General features: G+C 35.1%; 1 protein-coding gene across 2 annotated transcripts in view; it reads left to right on the top strand.

Annotated features, from left to right (window-relative positions):
• The window catches only part of LOC129001714 (RNA-binding protein 25-like), a 52,268-nt gene extending 25,661 nt beyond the window's left edge, over positions 1-26,607 (top strand). For both annotated transcript variants that reach the window (XM_054429110.1, XM_054429111.1), the window contains exons 4-18: positions 1,556-1,602; positions 2,268-2,496; positions 4,042-4,179; positions 4,642-4,803; positions 5,272-5,363; positions 5,850-5,936; positions 12,663-12,877; positions 13,269-13,497; positions 13,942-14,108; positions 14,493-14,646; positions 21,281-21,596; positions 22,568-22,711; positions 24,006-24,169; positions 24,566-24,712; positions 26,264-26,607. In XM_054429110.1, coding sequence (XP_054285085.1) covers positions 1,556-1,602; positions 2,268-2,496; positions 4,042-4,179; positions 4,642-4,803; positions 5,272-5,363; positions 5,850-5,936; positions 12,663-12,877; positions 13,269-13,497; positions 13,942-14,108; positions 14,493-14,646; positions 21,281-21,596; positions 22,568-22,711; positions 24,006-24,169; positions 24,566-24,712; positions 26,264-26,356 — 2,384 coding nt within the window. In that variant the 3' untranslated portion in view covers positions 26,357-26,607. The remainder of the gene's footprint in view (positions 1-1,555; positions 1,603-2,267; positions 2,497-4,041; positions 4,180-4,641; positions 4,804-5,271; positions 5,364-5,849; positions 5,937-12,662; positions 12,878-13,268; positions 13,498-13,941; positions 14,109-14,492; positions 14,647-21,280; positions 21,597-22,567; positions 22,712-24,005; positions 24,170-24,565; positions 24,713-26,263) is intronic.
• The last annotated feature ends 947 nt before the right edge of the window (positions 26,608-27,554 follow it).

Here is a 27,554-nt window from a genome sequence, read left to right as displayed (position 1 = left end):
ATAAGCTTTAATTTTTGTATTGAATACTGGGTACATTATTAAGGTAACTCGGTTAGGTTGCTTTTTTTAAATGAATAATTTCATGAATCACTAATACCCTATATCATCTAGGTGTGTTCAGTACGTAATGACACTCTCTCAAAAAGTACTAACCCAAATAAAATATAGGTAGGTATCTTTAGGCCTACAGAGGATGAGTGTTTGTATTTGTATCACTTATATTTATATCTCTGTGGTTAGGTTTTAGTTATGTTTGCCTTAAGATGGCTATAAGTTTAGGACTAGATATCAAATAAACTCCCAATTAACTTATAGGGCAGCCTAGTCTATAATTTATCAGTGTCAATAAAATAGTGCAATTATATCGAGGACAACCAAACTTGGATATACAACCCAACCTTAAAATTGAAGTGTACTTATTAAGTGGACTTAAGTATATTAACCTAAGTTCCCTTTTTGGTACTTACCAACAAGGATCAACCGTAATTTTTTTCAGTCAGAAAGTGTCCTGAGTTTCCGGAAAATTGTAACTTATTACATTTAAAAAATTAAGGGTAAATTAAAGGTTTCGGTTCTGGTTTCGGAGCGAGTCCAAGTTCTTGCAGTGACGAAGATTTTCTTACTGTTGATAGCCTTTTTGCCTTTTTCGAATTCAGTGTGAAAAATACTGGGTGATTTCCATAGTTTGGGCCGTTTAGGGAAACCAAACAAATTTTTAAAAACTCTTCTATCACATCATTTCAGTAAACTATGATATTATTATTTTAATAGAAGTTAAATAGATGTCAAGAAAAAATATACCACAAATTACTATTTTTGGGATAGAATTACATTGACCAAAGAATACTCTCAGAGTATAGTGTAGTGACAAAGTTTCCCGAGCAAAGCTCGGTCCCCAGGTACTTATAAAATAATAGAACCACAATTTCGTCGACACTAGCGTTTAGTGTCACCGGACATGAACTAGACACGAACAACGAGCTTCAAAGTTTGCAATAGAATGTAAAGTTTACTTGTGTTGGTTAGTCTATGGTAAGACTATAATGCATTTTCTACCCTAATAACCATAAGAATAGTATTAAACATACTTCTAATCTAAATATATTTATTTTATCAGCTACGTTGCTCTTACTCCTAATTATTCGTAGGATACGACATTATGGTCACCGATACGATATAGGTACTTCACTTTCGGCAACACTGGCCAAAAATCTTCGTGCTTGGCTCCCATTGGACGGCCCGCGAGGCTTCTGATTGGGAGTTAGCGAGTTCCGCCGAGGGACCGAGTTAGCGACTTCCGTACGAGGACGGAATTCGCTAACCCGGCTCTAGAGCGGGTTAGCGGGTTCCAGAGTTAGCCAATTCCGAAACCGAACAGGTTAGTGAGTTCCTCTCATCGACCAAATTTGAAGATAGGGCGTTTAACATGAGGTTAGCGAGTTCCAGAGTTAGCCAATTCCGCGGACCCATTGAAAATCACAAATTTATTTTCCATTGTAATTAGGCTGGGGCTAGTCATAATGAGTACAAACCTTAAATCTATTTATTTTTATAGGTCCGCCTCCAATGATACCCACTGTGATGCCGATGGCTCATCCTCATGTAAGTTAAATACTAACATTCTATAAATAGGCTAGATCTATAATTATGTTAACAATTTAAAAGAAATTGTCAAGCTTCCACAAATCTGATGGATCAACTTCTGATTATTATATTCCAGCAGCATTGCTTCTATTTCAAGAATCTGACAAGCAAGAGTTCATAATTTTTAAAGCATTATGGCTGGCGAAGTGTGATCTATTCTGAAATTTATATATCTATTAAGCTACTTTCAAACAAAGGCCTATTTATTTTTGGTGTGGTTTTCATACGACGATCCTTATTTGTTGTAAACTTATTTGCATTTTAATTTTAAACAAGTGATTTTTTAGAAATGAAAACAAGCCTTTGATATCGATCAATCTATTCCAAAAACTGAATCTCAAGTAGGAGGTCTTTAAATATTGAAGCAACTTTAAATTTCTAAGTAAAGCTTTTGTAGTAAAACAACCAACTGAACATACAGTTTGTCATTCCCGCCTGTATTTTTATCTTAAGGACTAAAACGTATTGCCTATAATTACTTATGCTGTAAAATTAACTATTTTTCTTTAAGATCTGATTTTGAGCTGTATTAATTGTAAAAATATTCATCTCAATTAAAAACCTATGCCTACCATATTAAAAAGAAGCTACACTACTTATCCTGTGATTCATGTACCTTCCAGATGATGGCCGGCCCTCCGATGGCAGCTATGCCTATGAGGCCGTACCGTCCACACAATGCACAGCAGAGGCCGCAGAACCGACCTCGGCCACAAAACATGGTGCCACAGGTAGTGTCAGGCCCCACAGTCACAGTGTTTGTGGGAAACATCACAGACAAAGCTCCTGACCAGATGATACGCCACATACTGGCTGCGTGTGGCACCGTGCTGTCGTGGAAACGTGTCCAAGGTATGGTAGAAATAAATTGGTACATCTTGGTTACAGGTTAAGTTGATTGTTCCATTTCCTCCCTTGTAAGCTCTCCTTGATAACTCTTGGTGCAATGTTTGTCTGTAGTAAATCAAATATAATTTTACATTGTTTTTATTACACAAACCATAAGAAACTACCAGTAAGGTACAGGTAGTTCCAGCTAAGTTGGCACTTGACCGATCGATAGAAATTCTCTACTAACATATGTCAAAAACATTTTCTGCAGTCATGTGGGTAGCATCAACTGTCCTCTCGGCCTGCATGAAGGCGCTGGCTGGAATGGATGAAAACACAAAATGCTTTTCTTAAAATATGTGTACTGTAGATAAAAGTTAGTATGTTCACTCCTTTCACTTTTAAACATTTCCGCAACACAAATTATTAATAAATTTAAGCTTACTTTACAGACTAATGTTAAGTGGGATGAACACATTAAATCTTTGTGCAATAAGGTAGCTAAAGCAATCTTTAATTATGTACTTAATACAATAAAATTATTGCGGCTTCAAAAGAGAGCCTTAAGAATCATGTTCAGTGTTAATCGTAGGACCCATTGCAAACCACTTTTTAAGAAACTTAAAGTAATGACTGTTCCCTCTTTGTTTATATTGGATTGCTTAATGTACATTAGAACTAATTTAGAGCAGTTTCAAACTAATAGCTATGTTCATAACTACTTTACTAGGCAAAACAATTATTTAAGAACTGACCAATGTAACTATCGAAGAACAATTAATTCAACTTTTGAGCTGGGTAAAAGAATGTACAATAAGTTACCGAACCATGTAAAGCAGCTAGATTTAATTAGATATATAAGTCTTATTTGAAGCGACTCCTCCTAATCAGTTTAATGTTACCTGCTGTAACTCATAAATGTTATGTGCAAATAAATACTTTGACTTTGACTACCCATTTTTTAATTACACAACCAAAATTCTTTATACTAGAAAAGACACATATTTACACTGTGATGCTAGCAAAGCTGACGACTTACTAATAAAGCATAGTGTTTAAGTATTCCCCTGGGTTTTCATAACAATACCACACCCTATTAGTCATCTCCTATTAGTTTAGTATGATGTTAATCTTCGTTTGGAGGCACCAACCCCGTGAGTCCGCAGCGGAATGTTTCAGAAAGATCTTTGCCTAGCTTCCACGCACCCCCCGCCCACACTGCCACACAGTGGTGCGCCAGGCCCAAGTGCCAACTTAGCTGTAACTACCTGTACACCAGTTTGTTTGATGATCGCAAAACTTTTTTACCTTAAAAATTGGACTTTAATATTCTATTGGTCTCTCACATTTTTACAACTGTGTTGGGTTGGTATGGGGATGATATCATTACCTCCATTACAATAAAACCTGATACTGATGATAATTAATTATTACCACATACTATTTTGATCATAATTGTTATTTTAGTGATTTTTATACATATACTTATTTTATTCTTATGATTACAAAACAACGTGCTCTTTTCTAGAAAATTTTTTTAAATAATTAATCTTTGCTTTGTTGTAGCATTTGGTTTTTGCGAGTACGGAAATCCAGATGCAGGACTACGTGCCATCAGAATCCTTCATGAAATGGAAATTGGAAACAAGAAACTTGTTGCAAAAGTTGATGCCAAAACACAATCCGTCCTAGATGAATATAAAGGTGAGCATACTTTTCCTTTTGAACTTTTCACTCTTAGCCCATTGTCCGTTTTGTGTGTGCGCTGATAAGGTGAGGGATTACAGGTGTGTCAGTCTAGCCACCAAATCTATTATTGATTCTGTACCTCACTCCTATTATTAAAAATGTTCTTGAAAGTGATTGGATTACTAACTAATTGATCAATTATTTCAAATGAGCACCAAAGCAGAATAGTTTCTCAGCCCTCTATGATGGTATGCAAACAAATATTGTTAGTTACAGTCAAGTTTTATTTTTTGTTTAATGCGAGTGTTGCATATTGTTAAACTCCTTTAAACAAAAATTCAGTGAATAAGGTTAACTATAATGAAAAACCATATTACCTTTGTATCCACAAAGGCTTTGGCTGAAAATGATATTTTAGTGCATAAGTGTTTAATTAATTTGAATTAAAAGAAACACTTTGAACACTCTTTTTTCTAGCTGAAAAAAGGAAAAAGATCAGAGGTCGTTCACCCTTGCAAGATGAGCCTGAGGAGCCAGATGACTACATTGACGAGGAGATGAGGAAGACTGACGAAGCAGCTCAGGAGCGCATCAGGACCATCCTGGAGGACTACGCGCAGGATATGAAGAACTATTCTGGTACAAATGGATGAGAAATTAAAATTTTAAAAATCAGGGCTGTAAGTTTATCTGATCTTTGGTTTTCCGACCCTCCGTGGAGACAATCAAGTACAGTATTAACAAAATTGTGTGCTATTTCTGTGATTGTTGAAACAACTGATTTTGCCACCACTGTATGGAATCCAAACATAAACCTGTGAATGAGTAAAACACTTGTTACTACAGTTGGGGTGTTTTGTTAGATTTTTTATGACTTGAATCAATGGAAATAAAAAATTGAAGCCTTAATGGGTTCATGTCAAGATCGAGACTATCTCATTTTAGGCCTAATTACTTTAACGCTAGAATTCCTAGGATGTTACTTAGTCTACAAGGTCTTTGCGATTGGTTGTTTTTATGGTCCAAACATTCAGCTATGAAAGTTTGCCTATGATTTGTTTCTAGGCATTTTTCATAAGTTTTTGTAACAAGATTGTATTGTTACAGCCACCAATGACACTGACAAGCGGAGGACGATGTCTGACAGGCTGACGTTGCTGACTCAAGCGTCTGAGGCCAGCGTGCGGGACACTGACGGGGTGAGTGGATCGGTCACATGCTTTAACTACTCTTTTCTTGTACCTGTGTCTCAGTTTGGGTTACAGTCTTCGTTTGGTGGGCTCCTAATTCAAACAGAACTAGATAAATAATTGAAACTTGATGATTGAAAATTAAAGCTCAGTCTGTAAAGAATCTGTTAACATTTCAAAGTTTTCATACTTTTGATACTCTTGATGTTTTGAAACCAAACAGAGAGCAGGCCCCAGTAATTTGATGTTTCGTAGGCATAACACCCTATAATTCGAGGGGAGGGATTTTTTCTGGTCATAACAGGATACCATAAATTTTCTTAAAACAAGAAACAAATACATTTCCTTTAAACAGTAGTTTTGGTGTTGAGTAAGAGCAGTAATCGTCTGGTTGGCAGTGTTTGCTTGCACGATAGGTTTTGTATTTTGTTGTCCTTAAAACTAATACTACAGATTCATATAGCTATTCAACACATATGTTCATTTGATTTCCAGCCGATTGACCTCGACGATGCCAACATAGAAGAAGGTAAACGAGATCTGATTACCAGGGAGATAGGAAAATTCAGAGAAATCATGAAGGTAAGCAAAAGCATAATACACAACTGTAAACTTTCAAAATTCTTTTCAGAAAAAAATAAACTTTCATTCTGTACAAACAATAACTTTCCGATATAAAAGAGTTTACTTGCAAAGTATAAAATGAATTAAAGTGAAATGTATTGTTAGTAGTACAGTAATTATAATGGTTGGGGTAAGTGTTGATTGTTGCAACTGGCACATGATATAGGTTGACTGAGCTGCGGACTCCGGGCTGTGATTGCTCGCTTGCGTCGATGGTGAGTAATATATCTGCGATACCAGACCAGAGCTGGGTGTCCACAGAAGTCCCTAACTTACAGTAGTCAAGGTACAGGCGTTTTCCTAGCTGCTGAATTTGGCAGTGACTGTATCCCAAGACGGGGGACTGTCCAGAAGCAGCGGTTGTGATATAGACATGCTCCTGCATTATTTTTGGCTGTTTATTGTGGTGAATTATGACGGGTTTCATTTGTGATGGTGACTGTGTTAATAGTGTTAATTTATATTGTGTGTTTCAGTCATTATGTTCTGAGACACGGTTATAGCCAACTACAAACTAAACAAGTTCACTTGTAATTTTAGCAATATTAGATTGAAATTGAACTTAAACTGTTTATGGATCATGTGTATATACAGAACACCACACATCCAGATTTTAGAAACTCCTTTAAAAGTGAAAAACTATGTACACTAGACTAATAAAACTTACCTGTTAACCCAAACCGCATACAGTTAAAAATTCAGCAGTAAAAGATCCGTACAACATTCACAATCTGCAGCTAAATTCGGCAGCCAGGAAACCTACCTTAAGGCACACGTGTATATTTTCAGTTACGATTTTACGTTTTTATTTTTTCCCCTATATTGTGAAAAAAATGTTATTGTTTTATTTAACCATTCCTTCTTACTTATGATATCTTGCCTGTCTCCCTTACACTCTCTGTTAACCATGAAGACTTAGGATGTGTCTATCAGGTGGAATAAGAGAGGATGGTCATATCTTGATGATTTCCATGTAGTTCTTAGTCCCATTTTAATAACTCTGTTTTACTTTGGCTTAACTTTTTTATTCAATTATTGAAGTAAGTTTTGGTTGCAATATTTCAGATTCTATCGCAGAAACAGTTTTTTTCTAACCTTAATTTAAAGGCTCTTATTTACAGTTTTCTTCTGTTGGTACCCAACTTTGGTAAAAATAAAACTATTTACTATTAAATTAAGTATTACCATTTTAAGAGATATGTTCTAATCATCTAGCATTTGTTTATACTATGTTAGTTTTAATTCAATTGCATGCTCTACATTAGGGTCCTCTTGTAATGATTTTAACACTAACATATTTTCAATCGCCGTGTTGCACTTTTGAGTTTTAATTTAACAAAGTTATTTATTAAAATTTTAATTTAATAAATATCTCTGAGCTTCCTCAGTTCGTATGTTTGTTAGTATGCCTTTAATTAAACCATTAGTCTAGAATCGTTAAAGATACCATGCCTACTCTTACCTCTATGTTATCCATATCATTTCATGAATGTTTCCAGTAACTTAGTGCATTCCTAATTTTCTTGTAAAACACATCAGTTATTTAGGTAGCTCAGTCACTTACTTAAGTAAACAAATTTTACGCCACACTACACTGTTTTGACAAACTTCCCACGGGATTTAGTTCAGAAAACAGATGTTTGCCGTCAGCTTAATCAAATGAGGTTTCATTATGTACTACTGTACTGTAATGAGTTTTACCGGACACCAACCAGTTGATTATATACTGTATTTGGCAATGAGTGAGAGTGGCTAGTTGATAAACAAAAACATAACCTCTCTTAGAGGTTATGACTAGTGATTGTTAGTCCTTTAGTCGGTGGTAATATATAAGGATTTGTATGGATTTAGTAGTATGGTGTAAAATATCATACGTCACTCGTCCAAAATGGGTTTACCGGACTTGTATGGTAATCCCGTACTCGACTTTGTCTCGGGATCAACCACACTCGTCCGGTAAACACCTATTTTCAGGACTAGTAACGTAATATACTATTTCATGCTTTGGAGTTCTTGCACCCACCTGATCAGTTCTGATAACATTAGTTTGCAATAGTTTGTGTTTGGCAAGCTTGGCATTTCTGGGTTGCTGTGGTATGTGTTCATCTTGGTTCTTTATCTTTCGTTGTCTCCACCGTAACTGACTGTTCACTTGTTTTGGTTCCATTTTTTTGTTACAGAATATTAGTAACGTCCGTGCATTAGTATGTATTAAAGAAAACGTATACACTTTTGTCTTTGCGTATGCATGCTGTTATTTCACTAGATATTTTGGGATAGTATTAAAACAAGTTTTCAGGGGTTTACAGTGATGAAGACATTGAGTTTTGAAGGTGTAGAGAGTTAGTTTATACGTGACGGAAGATCACAAGAACGTCATCGCAGTTGTTTCTACCGACACTTAACCAGAGGTAACCTCCAGATCAGCAACAATATGTAACTGTCTCGCATGTTGGGCTTCTTTAGGCTTCATTAGACCTTACCAACTTACTTTTTAGACTCAGAGCTAGACAGGACAAACGTTAGATTTTGATGGTTGTTTTAATTAAATTGAAGTCAATACAACACTACCCCTAGGTGATACCGAGACATTAAACTAGCCCTTTGTTAACTTGCTGAAAACAGCTCATTGACAACAATTAAGTCTCACAATTTCCTATTTATGCATAATACTGTAATTTATCGTGGTTTTGTAATTAATATGCTGGAAAGTAGATTTTTTGTAGCAATTAACTAGCATCCTAAGAAGAGTATGATAATTGTGAAACTTGATTTGTTCGTAACTTAATTTTGAATTTACGTGTGATTTTTTATAAATTGCCTAAGACAAACTTAACATAAAAGCTGAACAAAATTTATCATCTAAAGTAGTGCTGTTTTTTTTATTTTGATATTGACAATGTAGTAGGTACAATGTTGGCAAACTTGTTGTAATTATTAGCTAATTTATTTTTTTATTTACTTATACTACCTTTTGAGGTTAAATAAATATTTACATAAATAATGTGAAAATATATTGACCAAAGGTTGGGTTTGTTTAGACACTTTGTGTTGTATGATAACTATGATAAGTCTTTCACATGCTAATAAATAGAGGGTCATGTCGAATGGTGACTTCCGAAGACTCAGAAGAACCCGAGAAAGAGGTCAGGTAAACACCGTTCTCTTAACAGTTCTGTTAACTTATAAGGTTTATGGAGCTTCCAACAACAAACTTAATTTTCATAGACTTACTATTTGAGTTCTGGTCTGACTGTATCACCTTTCCAAAATAATTTTAATTGCATTTGAACAAAGTTGTTTTGGCTTGCTTAGTTTTTATTGCTATAATAGATACGCATGCAATGCTTCATACCTTTCCCATGTTGACGGCCGCCTCCATGCGTAAGTATATTTTTTAACCTCAACTACATTCTATCAAATATTCTATACTTAATTTGTTGTAATCTTTTATGTTTATGATGTACGTTTAAGAGATTTAACTTTATGTTGTAATATCACTATGTTTACTTAAATATGCGTCGTGATGCGCTTGGTTTCCTTAGATTCTTTGCCACTTCTGGTTCTTCTGTTTTTGAGGGTTTTCGGTTCAGTCGTATGTAAGTATAGATTAAATCTCAAATATTGTTTAATAGCATGACACCTATCCATCTAAGTATTGCTATAATTATGTTTGTGTACTTTTCTAGTCAAATTATTTACGATTTAAAGTAGAAGTTGGGAAATATATTTTATAATTTTATTATAAACAGATGGATTAAAAAAAAATAAAATATAGCTAGAGTTGGAGGGGTAGGTTGTTATAGTGGCCGTTTACATGATTTATTTTATAGAGGTGCCATAAAACTACGCTTTAATGTGAAATTCTTATTATGTATTTAAAATTTAATGGACAACAAATTTCAGAATATTTGAATCAACCACAAGTTTAACATCGGAGAGTAAAAGGTTTAGTTTTTCCCTAATCCAGTGACTTGTAGACAATGAAAAGAAGAAGAATTTTTACTTTTACACAATTATATACATTTTATTTTTGATTTATGACAAAACATACAAAACCTGATTAGATTAATTAACCTGTGTGTTATACTAATAATGTCTTTTAAAATACAGTCATTTTAAATTTAGTGTAGAATTTCCAGTTGCGATTTATTATGCTAGGCTAATCGTATTACAGTAGAGTCCCGCGAACTCGGCGTAATGTGGACTGGAAGGGTGCCGAGTTTGTGAAATGCCGGGTTATCGGGAACTAGGGTTAAAAATAAGAACAATACAATTTTTAAGCTTTTATATTACAAGTCAGTATTAAGTCATCAGATATATTGTAGCCTAACTTACAACAAATCCTTGGTACGAGTAGTGAATGATTTGACTTGAGCTGGCTTGAGTCCATGTTTAACTCAGACTCAAAAAATCACTAACTTTCTGAGACGTTGATGGCCGAGTTATCCAGACTGCCGGGTTATCGAGTGCCGAGTTTGCGGGACTCTACTGTATTGATAAAGCTGTACAGCATAGTTTCCCAATACAGATTTTAAGCTCTCCGAGTATCTAATGGAACAAATTATTTTAATTTCCAAACGATTAGAACAAATCAAAATATAAGTTACCGGAAACGTAATTTAGGTTTTGTGAACTGATGGTTTAAGTAAGTTCAAGTTTCAATGACAAAATGTTATATTAACAATTGTAAGATTATGGTCTATCCAATAATCACAATTGCCGTAACCTTTTACCAGTCGCAGCTAACAATATTGTTTTTACCAAACAAAAATCCTTGGAAAGGATTAGGTTTAATAAATGTGTTTAAAGTTTTATCACACATTGCTTGGCGAGCACCTTAGTGTTAACAATTAATATTTAATATGGGCTTTATAGGAATTTAATTTTATGGTTGGTAGCGATAAACAGTTCATAACAAGCCAATTTTCAACATCTTCATTAAGTACTTTAATTCAAGAATATAATATCTTAAAGGAGCATTTCCTCCTTGCATTTGTCTAAACAATGATTTTTTTCTTTTAATATTCCAGCGTCTAGTAGTTTTTGTATTCCAAGTTTCACTATTTATGGCACCTGACGGATAAGAAAACCCTTACTTAGATACACACACAAACACAGCTGACCCTGCTGCCAGGTAGACGACTCACACACTGGGTTGCGTCCATGTAAGAACTGCTGTTTTAATTAAACACAAATTTTAATTTAACGCATATTTGTTAAATTCAAAAGAAAATGACACCAAACACGATATGATTATAATAATATTGTTAGAGTAACAATTAATTATGGCGAAAAAGATTTATACATAGAGAAACCCATCTATAAGGTTATACACGTATATACGAATTTGCACTCAGATTTGCTTACTGGTCACCCCAGTGGTGAGTCAAATGTCTGGCCAGGTTCGTGAGTGCACGTGTGAGAGTCGAGGGTCTCCTAATCCGTCAAGTGCGACAGACCGTGAAACGTGAAACACATTATAGATTTAACATTTGTCAGGATCGTGAATTTAGATTCCAGCTTAGTTCTTCAATAAGTTAAGATCTAGAAAATAATCTATGAACCCCATCTGGAAAATTTTTTATTCAATAGTTTACTCCATCAATAAAATATCTTCCATAAGCAACAAAATGTTACTTGATGGAAATTGGTTTAAAAACAAACAAAATTCTAAACGGTGCAACATACAAATTTAAGTATGTATTTTTTTGGACTACAAGAAATATTTAACAAATAATTTTTTTTAATAACCATATTTTCAAATTACTTAATTGATTTTAAAGGAGCTTTCAAGTTTCTAACGTAAAAATTAGAATTCACAAAAAAATTCTGTTTACATTTGTGACTAACAATCTGAAATGCTATGCTATTATATTTTCATATTCTCATCAAAGTATGGTGTTGTATATTTGATCAGTTAACAGTACACTTTTACAGGTGTCATCACTTTAATAGTATGGTTTTCTTATTTACAACCAATCCTTATTCTTGTGTGTTTGGTTTGTTTGTAATTGTACTGCATTAATGTTGTCAAACCACAGAAAATAGGTTTACATGAAGAAAGAAGACTCTTCGCCGAGACTCCACTTCTACTGCGGCTGTTGTAAGTTTTTCTTCAGAGAAGACTTTATTTGTGTTTATAGAAGCTGATGTAGTTTCTTATTCTTTTCAGTCTGTGTAAGAAAAAGTAACAAACACATATAATCTTGCATTAACGTTGTGTGCAAATGGTGAGGAAAAATGGGAAACTGTACTTGCATACTATAATTTTTTTTACTCCCATAAATATTGTGTTTTAAATACTTTGGTTATCAAATAAATATTTTGCAAGTTTGTCGGTAGATCTTCTGATGCTTTAAACTCAAGTATTCTACACATTCCACTGGAACTACCCAAATTGGTTTTTCAGTGTTTACAATTTTGTAAAAAAACGTTCCAAATGAAAAGTGCCATACACATGAGATTGCTATAAGGTTATAGGCCTACTGCACTACTTTCTAAAGAGAGACTTTGTAATGCCAAAATTATCCCAGATTTTGTTGCCACTTAATCAATTTGATCGGAACAGGAATGTTTGTTACTTTTTCCTCACGTGTAAACCTTACCTGTTCTCGGGTGGTTTTCAACCTGCCACCGTCGTGTTACCTCTTGCTTAACACAATTGGTAAACCTGTTGAGCAGAAACAGGAGGAGGAGAAAGAGGTGGAACGCCGACGGAGGGAAGAGAAGGAGAGAGAACGCAGGGAAAATGAGAGTCCGGTGAGCAACGGACGAGGTCGGTCGCGCGGTCGAAGTCACGCCAGCAGTCGAGTGTCACGCAGCTCCAGCCGTAGCGTGACTCCTGACAGGCGAAGTCACAGTCACCACAAGGCTAGCAGGCACAGGACTCGCTCTAGGTAAACTGTTATACATTGTCAAAACCAATAACAAACTAAACACCAAGAAATTTTTTATTATCACTAGCTCTTTTGAAGGCAAATCTAAAACAATTTTCTTTAATTTTCTCTGGTTTAAGTAAATGCATTTTAATGTAAATGAAACCAATCTTTATTCGCATTTGAAGAAAAAAAACAATAGGTACAACTCTATTTAGTGTTGTTAATTAAATGCCTTAGACATAAAAATGTGTAGACGAGACTCAAAACACAATATATAAAATGCTAAAAAGTTGTTACTCTAGAATTCACATAGTTTAATCATAGTCAGTAAGATTTTGATTTTTTGATATGTTTTGTTTTTTAATTTTTGTTCCTACAAGTACATTCAACGAGTTCCTTCTTGCTTCAGGTCTCGAGATAGGGAGAGGGAAAGAGAAAGAGAACGAGAGAGGGAACGTGACAGAGATCGTGATAAGGATCGTGACAGAGACAGGGACCGGGAGCCTAGAGATAGGGATAGGGATAGGGAAGAGAAGAAATCGGAAAAGGACATGCTGCGAGAAAAAGAGGAGGAAGAAGAGGCAAAAGAGAGGCGGAAACAGGAACGGAAGGCTAGAGAAAAAGAGGCTGCATATCAGGTGAGCATGTTTATAGATCGCCAATCCAATTTGGTTTAGGATGTGTTTTCAATATTCGCTCATAGAAGTAGACTCAGTGTCAGTATCCTATTGTAAAATCTTAGGTCTGTTTGTTAATTGTGATTGTGACTAATTGTTTCTGTCTTATTGGAGAGTTTAATTTATGATTTGTGCTTTTCTATTTGATTAAAATGCCAGGAAACAAGCAATAGGTTGTGAATATTGTTTCACCATAATCAGTTTTTAAGTTGGTCAAGAGACACATAGTAAACAAAAATAAAACTACAAAATTAATACATAATGAATAACATTTTTGTGTCATTCTTCCTTTTTGTGTGTGCAAACGTTTTCCTTGGTTTCGATTTAGCTGACTTATCTCCACCTATTTTAATATTTATTTTATAATGGCTGATTTCAGCTCCTAATTAAAAAACATTTTTCCAGGAACGATTAAGAACTTGGGAAAGCCGTGAAAGGCATAAAGCCAAAGAGTTGGCTAAAGAAAGAGAAAAGAAGAGATTAAAAGATGAAGAGAGGGAAAGGGAAGCCAAAAGGTTGAAAGAGTTCTTAGAGGACTATGACGATGAAAGAGACGATATTAAATATTACAAGTAAGTTAGAAATGTATAGATATATAAAAGAGTAAAAAGTGCCATGCACAAAAAAAAGAGTTTGTATCCAAAATGTTAAAAAAATCATCTTTATTGTTGTTGTTTATTGCTAATGAAAGTTCTTTGACTACAAGTCAAGCTATCTGTGAAACAGCAGACTAGGAAATACTGGTTATTGTAATGTTTAAACACTCTTTTTGTAGAACAAAAATATTCTGTTTTAAAATAAGAGTAAAGTTGACATACAATTGTTGATATAATTTGGAAGTGAAAAATATTGTTTTAGTAATGCAGTTTGTTGGCTGAAAATGCAATCAGTTCTGGTAAATTCTTCAGTATTCAACCTGAGTCGTGTTGTTAATGTATTGTTTGTTCTTTTCACAGGGGTCGGGAATTGGCTAAACGTTTGGAAGAAAGAGAAAAGGAAATGGAAATAGATGCCAGGGATAGACAAAAAGAAAAGGAAGAGTTGGAGGAATTAAGAGTGAAAATATTCTCTAACCCAGAAATTCTTGACCCCAATGTTGAATTTGCAAAGGTATTTTTGCCCCATGTCGTAGCTAGTTAACAATTACATCATTGATATTAATACTACCAAGCACTCCAAACATTGTGATCACAAATTGAATCGGGAAAAGCATTTCTAGAATATGAAAGAAATTAACCCTTTGCAGTCGATTGGCGAGTATAGGTCGCGGCCCACCATTTTCCCTACTGCTAAAAAATGGCGACCCACAATAATTTATTTTTGTTAAAAAAATACAACCGACTTCAAACGCTCTAAAAAGAATGAAATAATTTCAATAAAGTAAACTTTTGTATTAGGCAAGCTCACGTATTTTAAGTCGGCGCGGCTCTATGATGATTTTTGATACAAAATTGAAAGAGGGTGTCCATATTGCAGGTGACTCTAAAGGTGTTAATCTGCATGTCTTTTTCATAGTTATGCGTTAAGTGTTATTTTATTACCGTAATCAGAGATCGGCATTATAGTGGTATTAACGAGTATCTTTAAAAAGATTATAACGCATTTAAATGTTTCTAACTTGGAAAAGTAACGTTTTAATACTAAACTAGCTTCTTTTCCCTATCATAATATCAAACTAAATTATTTTCCTATTCATATAGAACATTTGTGTGTGTTATTTTCATAATGCATTTATTCTGAAGTAAACATAAAATAGAAGAAAATATTTCCTTTAATATATAAATAAAACAGTTCAGTATGTTTTTTTATATATTTATGTTATCCAGCTACAATTTATTGATTTTCAAAATACACACACAATATTTAATTTCAATCATATTTGCAGTTTGAGCCGCGCCGACTTGAAATACGTGAGCTTGCCTAATACAAAAGTTTACTTTATTGAAATTATTTCATTCTTTTTAGAGCGTTTGAAGTCGGTTGTATTTTTTTAACAAAAATAAATTATTTCAAGATTTTTAGTGACTGTATATTTTTTTTATATATTAATTACTTGAAGTTTTTTATTGATAAGCAAAACTGAAACAATCAAAAGTTCCACAGAACAATCATAATTTTAAAACTGCTTGAGTTCAGGTTACATAATCAATGGGTATGAAAATAAACATTTTTAGATATTCCTTAAGAAATAAAGAGTTGTCCATTACATTAGGCCTAATGAAAAACGAATTGTCTTTTCTAGATACATTGAAATGTCAGACATCATCGTTTCCTGCAATCGGTGTACTTCTACATTATAAAAAGAAATACACTAACGTCTCAAGCTTTTTGGAACAATATGAAAGTTATTCCTCAGCTACCAGCACTAAAAAATCTCTCAAAAGTGGAAAATTGGTCGTTAACACGTATAGTACCTTTTGGAAAATATTATATGAAAGATTGGTTCAGCTAAAAATGGTGCAAGTCATATAGGGGGTTTTGTTTGCTCAAGATATAGCCTAGTCAAAATTGCAAATCATCTTCATCTAGGACTTTCCGAAGCAGGCATAATAGTATTGATACGTTATAGTAACTGGGTAGAGAATATTAATAAACATTCCACATCTGCAAATTAAATATACGTATATGAAAGATTGGTTCAGCTAAAAGTGGTGCAAGCCATGTAGGTGGTTTTATTTGATCAAGATATAGCCTAGTCGAAATTGCAAATCATCTTCCTCTAGGACTTTCCGAAGCAGGCATAATAGTATTGATATGATATAGTAACTGGGTAGAGAATATCAATAAAGATTCCACATTTGCAAATGCATGTTTAGTAATTAAAATATTTAACACTTTTAAGACAATTGACGATTATGCACTGTCACACTTCTTAGGTCGTGTAAGGAATAATTGCATTTAATTTATATTTAGACCTGTTTTACGAATGCTTTGGTTTTCACAATACACCTTTATTTGTCAATATCATACAGCTATTCACTGAAACATATATGTTTTTGTAAGTCAGAATATTCAATACTAAAAACAGAATTACTGTATACACAAATCAGGTCAAACGTTAAAATACATTTTTTATAGTAACAAAAACAAAATGCATTTTTCTCAATGCTTAGGCTACATGGCAAGAAATAGTTTATTGATCAATATGAAGCAACTGTTTCATGAAGAATTGTCTTTAGCTTCATTTAAATGGTTTCAACTAACAGCTGTAGGAATGTTATTATTATTTATTGCCTTCTCTGCACAAATGTAAACAATCTGCACAAATGTAAACAAAATAAATGTTGAATATTTAAGGTTTTCAGAATTTTTCACCGAAACAAATATTATACTTAAACTTAATATATAAGGTACCAAATAGAAAATCTCCTGGTTATTTTGGTGGTGGAACCACACTGATCGGTAAAAGAATCACAGAGAAATTGGTGAACATACATAGAAAAAAAAAAAACATCGCCACAAACAAATTGAGAACCTCCTCCTTTTGTTGGTAGTGGGGAAGTCGGTTAAAAAAAATCTAAAATCAAAAAAGTTTTTCTTTGCGGTCGAATGGCGAGTATAGGTCGCCGGGCGCCAAGCCAATTTCCCGATTGCTCAAATGGCAACCTATACTCGCCGAAAATTTAAAAAAAAATTAGAGGTGTGCGGATATCCGAAAAATCGGGTCGGATTCGGTTCGGTTCGGATATCCGTATCCGAACCGAGCCCAAATTCGATATCCGACACTATCCGTTATATATCCGACTTTTTCGGATAGACAATATATTTTGACGTTTTGGACAGAAAACCTCCATAACCACCATTAGTTTCCCAGGACAAAATTACAGCAATACGTTTCCAACGACCTAACAGCAAACGGCAAAGAAGCCGTATGATGCAATACTGATAACTAGTTTAGTCGTTATCGGCTGTTTTGCTTTACTATAAGATTCGTCTGGAACGAACAGACATAAAGCAGAAAAGAACTACCATGGTCAAATGAAAGTCAACTCGTGCTTGTCTCGCTCCTGATACTAGGGGCTCTGCGTAATAGTTTTTTTACAGTACTGTTTCAAAGTAGAAAAATCTAGCCTACTACTGTGATGTTACGTAAACAATAGATTAAATGTTTCCCGAAAAAAAGTCAGAATAGAAACAATAGAAAGGCAACACAATAGAAGGGTGGGAGGGGTTGGGCAATAACCTCGAAAGGAGCGCGGGTAGTGAGTCAAGTAGGACCGGAGGGGGAAGGGGTGGGTAAGACCTTGAAGCTATATATAGACTTGCACTACTTCCCTAAACCGAAAGGACTGGCCGGCGAGTGGTATTCCAATCACAGGACAAGATACGTTGTTTTTTGGGCATTCATTGCCCGGTTTGACTTTGGATTGTCTTACTGTGTAGAAACTTTGAATAATAAAAAATAAAGTTAGAACTAACCACGATTATTTAGCATTTATTGTGTACATATTAAATGATTAAACGATAGGGACCATGGATGTATACAAACTTTTGTCGTGATTTTAATTTCAACATCAAAATACAATATTGCACAATCGTGATATTTTAGGTCATTGACCTTTATTATGCATCCGGTATTGCTGTTTCAGAAGAGAAGCACGTTGATAAATTATAAATTGATATTCCCGTAGTTAAAAAGAATTATTTTATAAACCTATAAAACAAAATCATAAAATCTTACATAAAGATAACAAAAAATAACGGAAATTGTAAAAAGGGAATAAAGATAACAACGTCATTATTCTTTCTCTTTGTTCTTCTATTTCTTGGGTTTCCCTTATCACGCATTCAACGTTATCAGCTTTTATGACATAGTGCACAGCAGGGGGTAAAACACTTGAGTGCAGCCGAGCGGCACTAATGAGGGTCGGACCTTCTTGGGGGTGAACAATAGACGGCTTATCAGACCCTCCCCTCCCCTCCCCCGTGGTCTGGAGAAAGCTTGTAAACAAACTATTGCACAAGCGCGCGTGACTTGACATTGGGCTGCTTCAATTATAATTTTGTCAAATGAACTGTGATGTTTCAAAATCAAAAACAATAATTTGGGACCATACTGCTTAACAATAATGGACTGCAATTATTGTTGAACATACAATCCATTTTTAACAAACTAAGATTATACGATTCAAATACAATTATAAAGATTATCTTGGTATTTTACTTGGGGTAATGAAGTTATGTCTAGGCTAGTGTAATTCTCGGTTCATCAAGGTTCTACTGAATTATGTTTGGCAGTGAATATGTGTAGAATGCAATTTATAAATTCAGGGATACACACCTTTTACACAGTTATAAAGTCTAATTGCCCAACATCAAATCGTGAGCTAGAGCCAATTTAGTGCATTAGTGATTCTACACTTGGCAAACCCACAAAATGCCACTTAAGCCCAATAATCCGTTCCAAAAACGTAAGGAAATACAATGTGAAAATAAACTTGAGATCGAACTCCTTGGCTTGTGAGAACCAGGAAACAAGATAAATCATAACCTCAAGTAAACAAGCCCAAACGTTTGACACCAGTCCTAAGGTGTTTGTGAAGATTTCGGCTGCTAGTGTACTTAATTCAAGCAACCAACTTTTGAAAATAAATGTTGTGAATTGTGATTTTCAAGAGAGAGAAAACTGTGGACTTGGCTAATTTGAAATTCTATAGTTCAAAATCGTCATTTAAGTTTATTTACACAGCTTTACATTGTTTTGTAGGTTAAAAATACATATGCAGCTTATTATTAACCGCGCCGAACTATCCGAATCCGAACCTCCCAATATCCGATCCGATCCGAACCGAGCCTCAACTATCCGATCCGAATCCGATCCGAAATGAAATTTCACTATCCGCACACCTCTAAAAAAAATCGACCTCAAAGGGTTAAGTTACCATGTTTTGATCTACCATCTCTTTGATTCATAATCAGGGTTTTTTTTTACTTCAAGACCAGTATTCCAATATAAACAACCAGATAATTGTTCTTAGGTTTTATTGTCAATAACTTTATTGATTGATTGATTGATACACTACAAATTTGCACATAACCTAAAAACACTCCCAGTCCCTGATCAGTGTTTATTTTATTTTATGAATCCTTCTTTGTCTGAGATCTATTGGTTAGTACCTTGCATGCTGGACATATTGATGCAGCTAGTGCAGTTGATGCAGTTATAGGTCAGCCGCTTAGAAAGCGTCCTCCTCGTAGCATTGGTGCGAGAGAGAGATACCGAGCTGTGGGAGTGAGACAGACTATGGCTCTTCCCCCACTCCGCTGCCACCCCACCCCAACCCATTATTTTATTTTACCTTTTATTTTACCAAATCATATGTTTTCTTGTAATTTCCCAAAGACTTTCAAATGGCAATCATTAGGAATCAGCTTTGAATATATAACACTATTTAGTTTTATATATCCAATATGGCGTTGTATTCAACATTGAATGAATATACTGTAGTAGTGTTATACAATATGGCAGTAGTCTAGATCATTTGATAGTAAGTACCATTTAATCGAAAAACAGTAAAGCAGTAAATACTTGATTGGCTGATTGGAGGGGTGGGGGATGTGCGTGCACACACCTTCTTTTACACGCCTTGCAGTCCCGGGTCCAGAGGTATTACCATGAATACTACGGTAATAGCTTATACCCTATATAGGAAATTCACTAAAAGGCCATCACTTAGATGTGTGATCGTTACTTGCGATGTTGGCAACGCCATTATAATTGTAGTCACGTTATTCGCGTCCTACACAATCGCGGCAACATCCGCGATAATATCCTGCGATTATCTCAGCATCCATGAATTAAAGGCCTATTTGTGATTGCGGCCATATCTTAATCGCGGCGAGATTCGTGATGATTGTCCGTATCGCGGCAACAGCCGTTGCGGTGGGTCCTGTATTCGTGATTGTTTGCTGTGGTCACGATTTTCCACTTCGCAAAACGAGGGAGGCTATTCGGTAAGCGTCTAGTAAATTTTTGAAGTTATTAAGAAAAACCATAGTCCGAGGGGTTCTCCTACGGGCTTAGTAGTTTAGTGCTTGAGTTTAGTGTGTGCCATTAAAGTGTAATAAAATCCCTACAACTTAAGCTATATGTCGTTTTGTGCTGTTTTTGTTAAATATATGTAAAAACAATCTTGTCAATTTATTTGTAACTATTTATTTTCCAATAAGGGTACTTAAATGAGATTTTCAATTATATAAAACATAAGTAGGAGCTGCAAAAAAGGTATTATATTAAAAACTATTTGTATATGGTCACCTAAAAATATATTGACTGTTAGGCAGCCACAGTTACAGTATTTACTGCTCACTGTTTTTCGATTAAAAGGTACTCACTATCAAAATGTTATATACTACCCCCATTGAATATACTGTATAACACTATGACTATATTCAATATTGAATACAACACTATAAAACGCTAAATAGTGTTATATATTCAATGCTAATTTGTAATGATTGTCATTCGAAAGTCTTTGGGAAATTACAAGAAAACATATGATTTGGTAAAATAAAACACGTTCAGCTTGCACGTGGCGTCACTATGCACACACCTTGTGAAAACGGCCATTGGTGGAGAGGGGGAACCTACCCTCCCTCATCGTTACCTCCCCTACATGCGCTAAAAATTTCGCGCAGGTCGTTTTCTAAACGGCCGACCTATAGTTCCATACTTTAGTCCTTAAAAATACACACTATTTAATTGTTGTAAAAGTCATACAATTTACTCATTTTATAATTACAGGCGCTGCAAGAGCGGGAAGAGATGTACAAGCCGAAGCTGGTGATAAACGTGAATGCGGAGCATGCAAAGCAACGAGAGAAAGAAAGAGAAAAGGAAAGAGAGAAAGAGCGGGAAAGGGAGCGGGAACGGGAGATGGAAAGAGAGAGGGAGAGAGAGGAAGCAGAGTTGGCAGAGTTGAGACGCAAAGCTCTGGCAGTGGCAGAAGCTCAACAAGAAGCGGAGAGAGCACTACTGAGGGAGGTGGAGCCACCGGCCTCCCCTCCACCTCATGTCAACTCTACACCTCCGCCACAGCCTGTGCCCGAGCCTAAACCTGGTCAGTATCTGTACAACTGTCCTCTTACTATGGGGCAAGGGGTCCCAGATATTTTCTTGTCATTTCGGGCAAAAATTGCAAGCCCAACTCAGGTCGCAGAAAGTGTCTGCGAAGATATTTGATCAAAAATTGACATCACGATTAATGTTCACAGTTCTGCTACAAACGTGGGAGACAATAATAATTTTTACCTTGACCGCGGAACACAATCATGATTTTGCTGTGACTGCATAAGTTGTTTCAAATTTTGCCATGATGGCGAAAGATCATCAAAATGTGTCCGTATCTCTGAAGCCGTTTACAGTTTCATTGTGATAACAGAATTATTCAGTATTTCGTAGATGTTCTTGATTTAACAGTGACTGCAGAAGACGTTCTCAGTTTTGCTGAGACTGCGGAAGAGGTCCTTGATTTTGCCATGACAATGGGAGAAATTCCCTCAATTACCTGTGATCAAGGAATATGTTAACTAATGATTTCAATGTGATTTTTGGTCTATTATGTACAATGTAAGATAACAACCGATTGTAGTTGAATGATTCCTGTGATTTGATTCTTTGAGCCTCACATTGGTCTAGGTGTCATATTGCGAAACCTACCTACAACTTACAACTATTCCTACAAGGATGACTAATAATAAAACATGCTTTAAAATGTACCTTAAATATGCTGCCTAGAATATATAACTTATAAAACCAATCCAAGTTTTCCTGCATCCATATCTTGAAACAAAGATCTTAAGGGTTTATCAGTAGGTTCGATACTAGTGTTGTAGACATCATACCACCATATGATGCTGACACAATATCATACAGACAGATTTTTTAATAAAACTCAATTAGGTTTTTAGGCTTTCAAAAGTAAAAACAACTGATAACTTCATCATTCTACTCAATGTGCAGACAAAACTGTTATTTTATTTATATATATATGAAAAAATTGTTTCTAATGATGTATTCTTTATCTTGCAGTTGCTAAACCGTGGAGTTCACCACCAATTCCTGAAAAGGAAAAGGACAAGAAGAAGAAGAAATTGGATGTAAAAGAGGTTTTCAACAATGATGATGAAGATGATTCCAACGCCGGCGTTAAGAAAAGAAAATTAGTTCCTTTAGGTAGGTTGGCAGTAGAGATAAGCCAATACCAAAATTTATTGATTTGCGATTCTTGATACATAAACCATTTTTATTTAATTTAAGTTTCCTGTCAAAGAATGATCGTGGCCAAAGCAAGATTGTGTGATCTTCACAGACGTGAAATAAATATCAACGATTATAACCGACTCTTGACGATTGATTCTCGATATCGATACCGATACCGATACCAATATCCTAGAAATTGTATAAAGCAAAATACCCCTGCCGCAGCAAACCAGCACACTAAGCGAATGTCCATTTGTCTGATTGGATTTACACTAAAATGTCTCCTTAAAAATGTCACATTTTTATTCCCTATTTAAATTAAATAACGTTCGTTTAACGAGTTCTTAGGTTTGCTGCAACAGGGAGGGTAAAAAGGTGTTTTTTTGCAAAATGGTAATAGTTTGGTATGAAAGTAATGCATTTTCCAAATTTGATCAAAATATATTCATAAACAAGCAATCTACAACAGTAGACTTATTCTCCATGAGCAACTAGTAATAATAAAATGGGAATTTTAAATCTACAATATTTTGGAATTTTCTCCTTAAGTGTACAATAACGATTCAGTATACAAAAATTTTTTTTTAAGCTCTACAAAATGGTTTGGAAAGAAATTGTGAAATTTTGTGATTTTAGGGTAAAATATGGGAAAAACGTATTTTTACCTCATAAAATCCCGTTCCCATAGTCCGATCATGCTGGTTTGCGAACTCGTTCGAATAAATGTAGGTTTACACGTTTATACCAAGTTTCATCAAAATCGGATCATTTTTGCTCGATGCTAACGGACACATACAATGGATACATAATGGATTCATATATATATATATGAATTTGAACGGATGGTATTTTTGGCCTCTAGGGACCTCAAAACGAAAAAGTAAATCGGTCCTGGGTCCAGGTCTTACCATGAGTACTACGGTAATAGCTTATTCCATATATGGGAAATTCGCTAAAAGGTATCAAGCATTGACTCGTCCCTAGTTAGCATTAATTTTAATCATTTTCTTATTGGTGATCAATGATCTTTAGTAAAAGTTATTTAACAAACCCAAAGTGAAATCATGCCATTGCAATCATTAAACCTTGTGGCATAAAAAAGCAAGTTTGTTCTTAAACAATTTGCTAGCCTGTTTTCAGCTCAAAGCTGTGCTTATGTTGAATTTACCGACTTCAACAACCGGTACATATTTCTTTGTATGTAGTAAGGGACCCTAGTTTTTGATTTGATTGAATATCATTTATACATTTTAATTTGTTTCTTTAGACTACGGAGATGAAAAGAAGAAAGGAAAAGATGATAAGAAAGATGAGAATAGTGGAAAGTCACAAGAAGAAAAGAGGAAACACATCAAAACTCTGATTGACAAGATTCCTACAGACAAGAATGCTTTGTTCGCTTTCCAGCTGGACTGGGCTGCTGTTGACAATGTGAGTTTTGATGTAAAATTCAATCTTATTTCCATTTTCTGTTACATATGATGAAATAAGAGTTTTAAAATTTGAGATATAACTGTAGTTGTCCTATCAAATATTGGACCTTAACGTTACTTTTAAGGACAAAACTATTGTGTGTCCTAATCTTGGAAAAGCAGATAGCTATAAAGTCCTATACTTCTGTATTCTTATAACTTTTCTCTAAAATAAATTTTCATACCCACAACGTAAGCAGAAATAATCTCCTTTACATTTTAAATAAACGACCACATTTTTCAATGAACAGCTAACTTTATAAAAGCTGGTTTTTGCAACGTCATGGATTGAAATGTGTTCTCTTAACTTTTGAAAGAGTTTACTAGTAGTTTAATATGTTTTTTAATCTCATAGCAACTGATGGAGAGGAGGATCCGACCTTGGATCAACAAGAAGATCATAGAGTACATTGGAGAGCCAGAGCCTACATTGGTAGACTTCATATGCTCCAAGGTATTGGCAGGGAGCGCACCTCAGGGTATACTGGATGATGTGCAGATGGTAAGTAGGGGAGTGTTCATTGAAAACTTATTAAACAGGATTAGTTGTAAAGAATATTTTATGCTGTAGATTCCTCTTGAGTGTTTTCATGCTCTTGTTTTTTTAGGTTGATGAGTTATTTGGGGGGCATAGTGAAACTGCCCCGACATTTTGGGTGCTTTCGAAAAATGAAACTGCCCCGCTCATTAAAGAGGATTAGGAAGGGTCGCCTCGCAAGACTAGAAATGCTGAAATTGCCCCGAGCTCCCGGCCAGGTAGTCGCTACGGGACTGGGAAAAAAGGGAATTATTTTTTACCTATAGGTCCTGTCAGTGACTGCAGTCTTCTAAAACTGCCGTGGACTGATTTTCCAGCCAAGTCACTATTGTTTCTGTACCAATACCTAACCTATCCTAACCTAGACCCGTAGCGGGCGGCTACCTGGCCTGGCGCTCGGGGCAATTTCAGCATTTCTGGTATGGGGAGGCGACCGTTATCATTATCATTATCATTTTGAGATAGGGACTACTCAAACTATGCGCGTATTTTAACCCAAATATGAGTGAAGTGCGAGTGTGTTGAGTGGAGTGTGATGCACATCATTGGGGGAAATTATGACATTACATAGCATTTTTTAGCTCGTTTTAATTATGAAGAAAGTTTACCAATACAATTATAACTGTAAAAGCCGCCTTGCTAAACACAGTTATAGCATATACAAACATTTCTGGCTTAAGTTGTCATCATGTATAACTAATTAAATTAATTTATGTATACCTGTTGTGCTTGCACAAACTCATGGAAAGATTTGTTTGTCAATCATAATCCCTGTTTTAAAGTATTCACCTGTAGGGTTCTAATTGGTTAACACTAAAAAAGTTGTTATCTGCTCCCTTTGCTAGAAAGGGATTCTTGGAAGTATTCATTCCTCCATAAATTGTTAGCAACATAATTTTTGCATCTGCACCAAAAAATAACAGTTAATTATACTATGCTTGTTTTAACAAGCAATGCACAAAATCAAAATCCCAGTTTTGTGGTATCCTGTTGCTCTATGTAAAAGATTCTATTTAATTATTCTTGTTGAAGAATTAACAGAGAACAGATTTCCTGTTGTTATTCCCCTCGTCTAGTAGACTACATTTCCAAATAACACCAACAAGTATAACAACAGATAATTGCACAAACCTGGCTTCCAACTATTCCATAAGTTCTGTGCACGGACCAGATGTGTGTGTGTTTCCAAAGATTAAATATTACAGGGTTGGTACAGTTCGGCCAAAGTTTCTGTGCGCACGACCAGAGCTGGCAAAGTACTTTTGTGAAAACATTTTGGTCTTGCTACTCACTCACCCCTACCCCCAGTGAGTATAGTACTGCCAATAACCAGTGCCTTTATGGCACCCAAGTGTTCACGTTTAGTAGCGACCCATTCCGCACGCACAGAAGTTTTGGCCGAACTGTGTATTATAATGGCCACCTACTGAGGGTTTTCTAATCATTTAAATTTGAGCTCTATTTGTAGTTTCAAATTTATTTATATTTGTTTTAATGTAAAATACTCTTTTTCAGGTTTTGGATGAAGAAGCTGAGGTTTTTGTCGTCAAGATGTGGAGATTATTAATCTATGAAATAGAAGCAAAAAAACTAGGTCTAGTTAAATGATGATAGCTGAAATCCCTGTGATCTGTTAGTTTTGTAAATTCTTGTACATATTTTTAATTTTTATATATTGTCAAACTCATTGTGGTTATCAATTGTAAACATATTGTATTATATATTGCTACAAGTGTATCTTATAGTTTTGCTTGCTGCATCATTTTAGCCAGATTACTTATTAATTGCTGAAGTTGTAACTTATTCTTTAGTGAGATGTGTGTGTGTACAGAACTAGGAATTAAATTACTTTTGTATAAGTTTTGTTTTTTCATTTCCCTTTGCCCTAATACAATGTAACAACTAATTGTTTATAGTGTAGCCTGCTATTGTCTATCCAATAAATGTGACAAGAAAGCAATTTGGATTTTATTGGATTTTTGTTTGAACTTGGTATGATAGCTACTCTGGAAAGTAACATGTATATTGTCGAGTTAAAACGTTTCTACATAAAGTATAGTTTTGGGTTTTGTTTTAAGAGTTATTGATAATTAATCCATAACCTCTCATCTCAATGAACAGGAACACTATAACTGTCTGTGGTGCGCTTACCAAAAATAGTATTAAAACACTTAAATGGGGACTCGAACTTGGATAGCTTACATCAACCTCTTTGATGCCACAATTCACTCAAATTCATCTCTCTCAAATGTGGCTAAATTTCAGTATCTACTTAGTAAGTTGTCTGGTAAAGCACTCAGTCTGGTCAAATCTCTAAAACTACACCATCACGTACAACATTTTGCGAGATCGGCGAAGGCTCTCATCTCTCCACACCAATAAAATCATTGATCTCCCTCCCTAGTGTCAGTTTTTCTTCTACTTAAGACCTCAGAAACTTGCTCAACTCTCAACTATATTAATGAAAACTCCCAAGCTCTAACAGCATTAGGATGTGATATAGTGAAAATTAACCCTCTCCTTGCTGTTACGGAAACTAGACAAAACAGTTGTTGAGTAATTTTGAATCTTCAAAAAAAGACTGAATCTCTACCCTCAGTCAATGAAGTAATAACTCTTCTGTCTAGTCATTCTGTACATGCCAAAGATGTTTCCATGAACTCACCCAGTAGTAATAAATGGGTGAAACCCCACTCAAATATCCCACCTTTGACAGACTTCAACCGCAAAAATGAAAAGACTCATGTCCGACCATTTACCATTGCATCAACACAGAGCTCTACTGATTTTCCTTGCTTCATTTGTT

The sequence above is a fragment of the Macrosteles quadrilineatus genome, unplaced genomic scaffold, assembly GCF_028750875.1.
Source record: "Macrosteles quadrilineatus isolate MER2022 unplaced genomic scaffold, UCM_ALF_1.0 Scaffold_8__2_contigs__length_117827958, whole genome shotgun sequence".
Classification (NCBI taxonomy): domain Eukaryota; kingdom Metazoa; phylum Arthropoda; class Insecta; order Hemiptera; family Cicadellidae; genus Macrosteles; species Macrosteles quadrilineatus.
The sequence above is the reverse complement of the archived record's forward strand: the minus strand, read 5'-3'. Positions and strand labels throughout refer to the sequence as shown.